This window comes from Charadrius vociferus, unplaced genomic scaffold, assembly GCF_000708025.1.
Source record: "Charadrius vociferus isolate BGI_N301 unplaced genomic scaffold, ASM70802v2 scaffold825, whole genome shotgun sequence".
Classification (NCBI taxonomy): domain Eukaryota; kingdom Metazoa; phylum Chordata; class Aves; order Charadriiformes; family Charadriidae; genus Charadrius; species Charadrius vociferus.
In genome coordinates this window covers 21,758-22,237 of record NW_009648495.1, presented here as the reverse complement: position 1 = coordinate 22,237, position 480 = coordinate 21,758, and the positions used below count along the sequence as shown (strand labels likewise).

The following is a 480-nucleotide window of genomic DNA, read 5'->3' as shown; positions in this document are numbered from 1 at the left end:
TTCCCCGAAGCAGCGGAACAAGAGGATTGAGAAGAGTCAGCTCCCAGCCAGCACCCAAGGTTGCTCGGTTCAAGCCTGCGGCCACAAGTTCCACGGTGTTCCCAGTAAGACACAATCAGACGAGGAGAGCGCCGGTACCCGATAACCACAAGCGAGGAACAGGCACATCTCCCCCCCGCTGCAGGCGGCGTTTGCTCGTGCAGTTCAGCCCTCAGAGCTTCTTCAGGCGACTGTACAGTTCCCTTTTGCTCTTCTCACCAGCCCAGGTTCGGCTTTTGGTGCGGAACCTTTTCAAGTCTTCTTTGAAGTCCTCGTGGTGCATGGGGCGATAGCTCTGGGGCTCGCAGAAGCTCTGGGGAAAGAGAAGATGGTTTCACTTCAATACGTCACAGGAGCGATGATCTCTTCGAGACCCGCCAACAGAGCCTGGTAGCAACCATGTGAACAACCACCAGCAGAACAACCAGGCCTAGAGCCCCC

At 56.7% G+C, this 480-nt stretch overlaps 1 protein-coding gene across 1 annotated transcript in view; it reads right to left on the bottom strand.

Annotated features, from left to right (window-relative positions):
- Window positions 1–211: 211 nt before the first annotated feature.
- CDC25A (cell division cycle 25A) overlaps window positions 212–480 on the bottom strand; it is a 12,229-nt gene continuing 11,960 nt past the window's right edge. Inside the window, exon 16 of the mRNA XM_009885690.1 lies at window positions 212–352. Coding sequence (XP_009883992.1) covers window positions 212–352 — 141 coding nt within the window. The remainder of the gene's footprint in view (window positions 353–480) is intronic.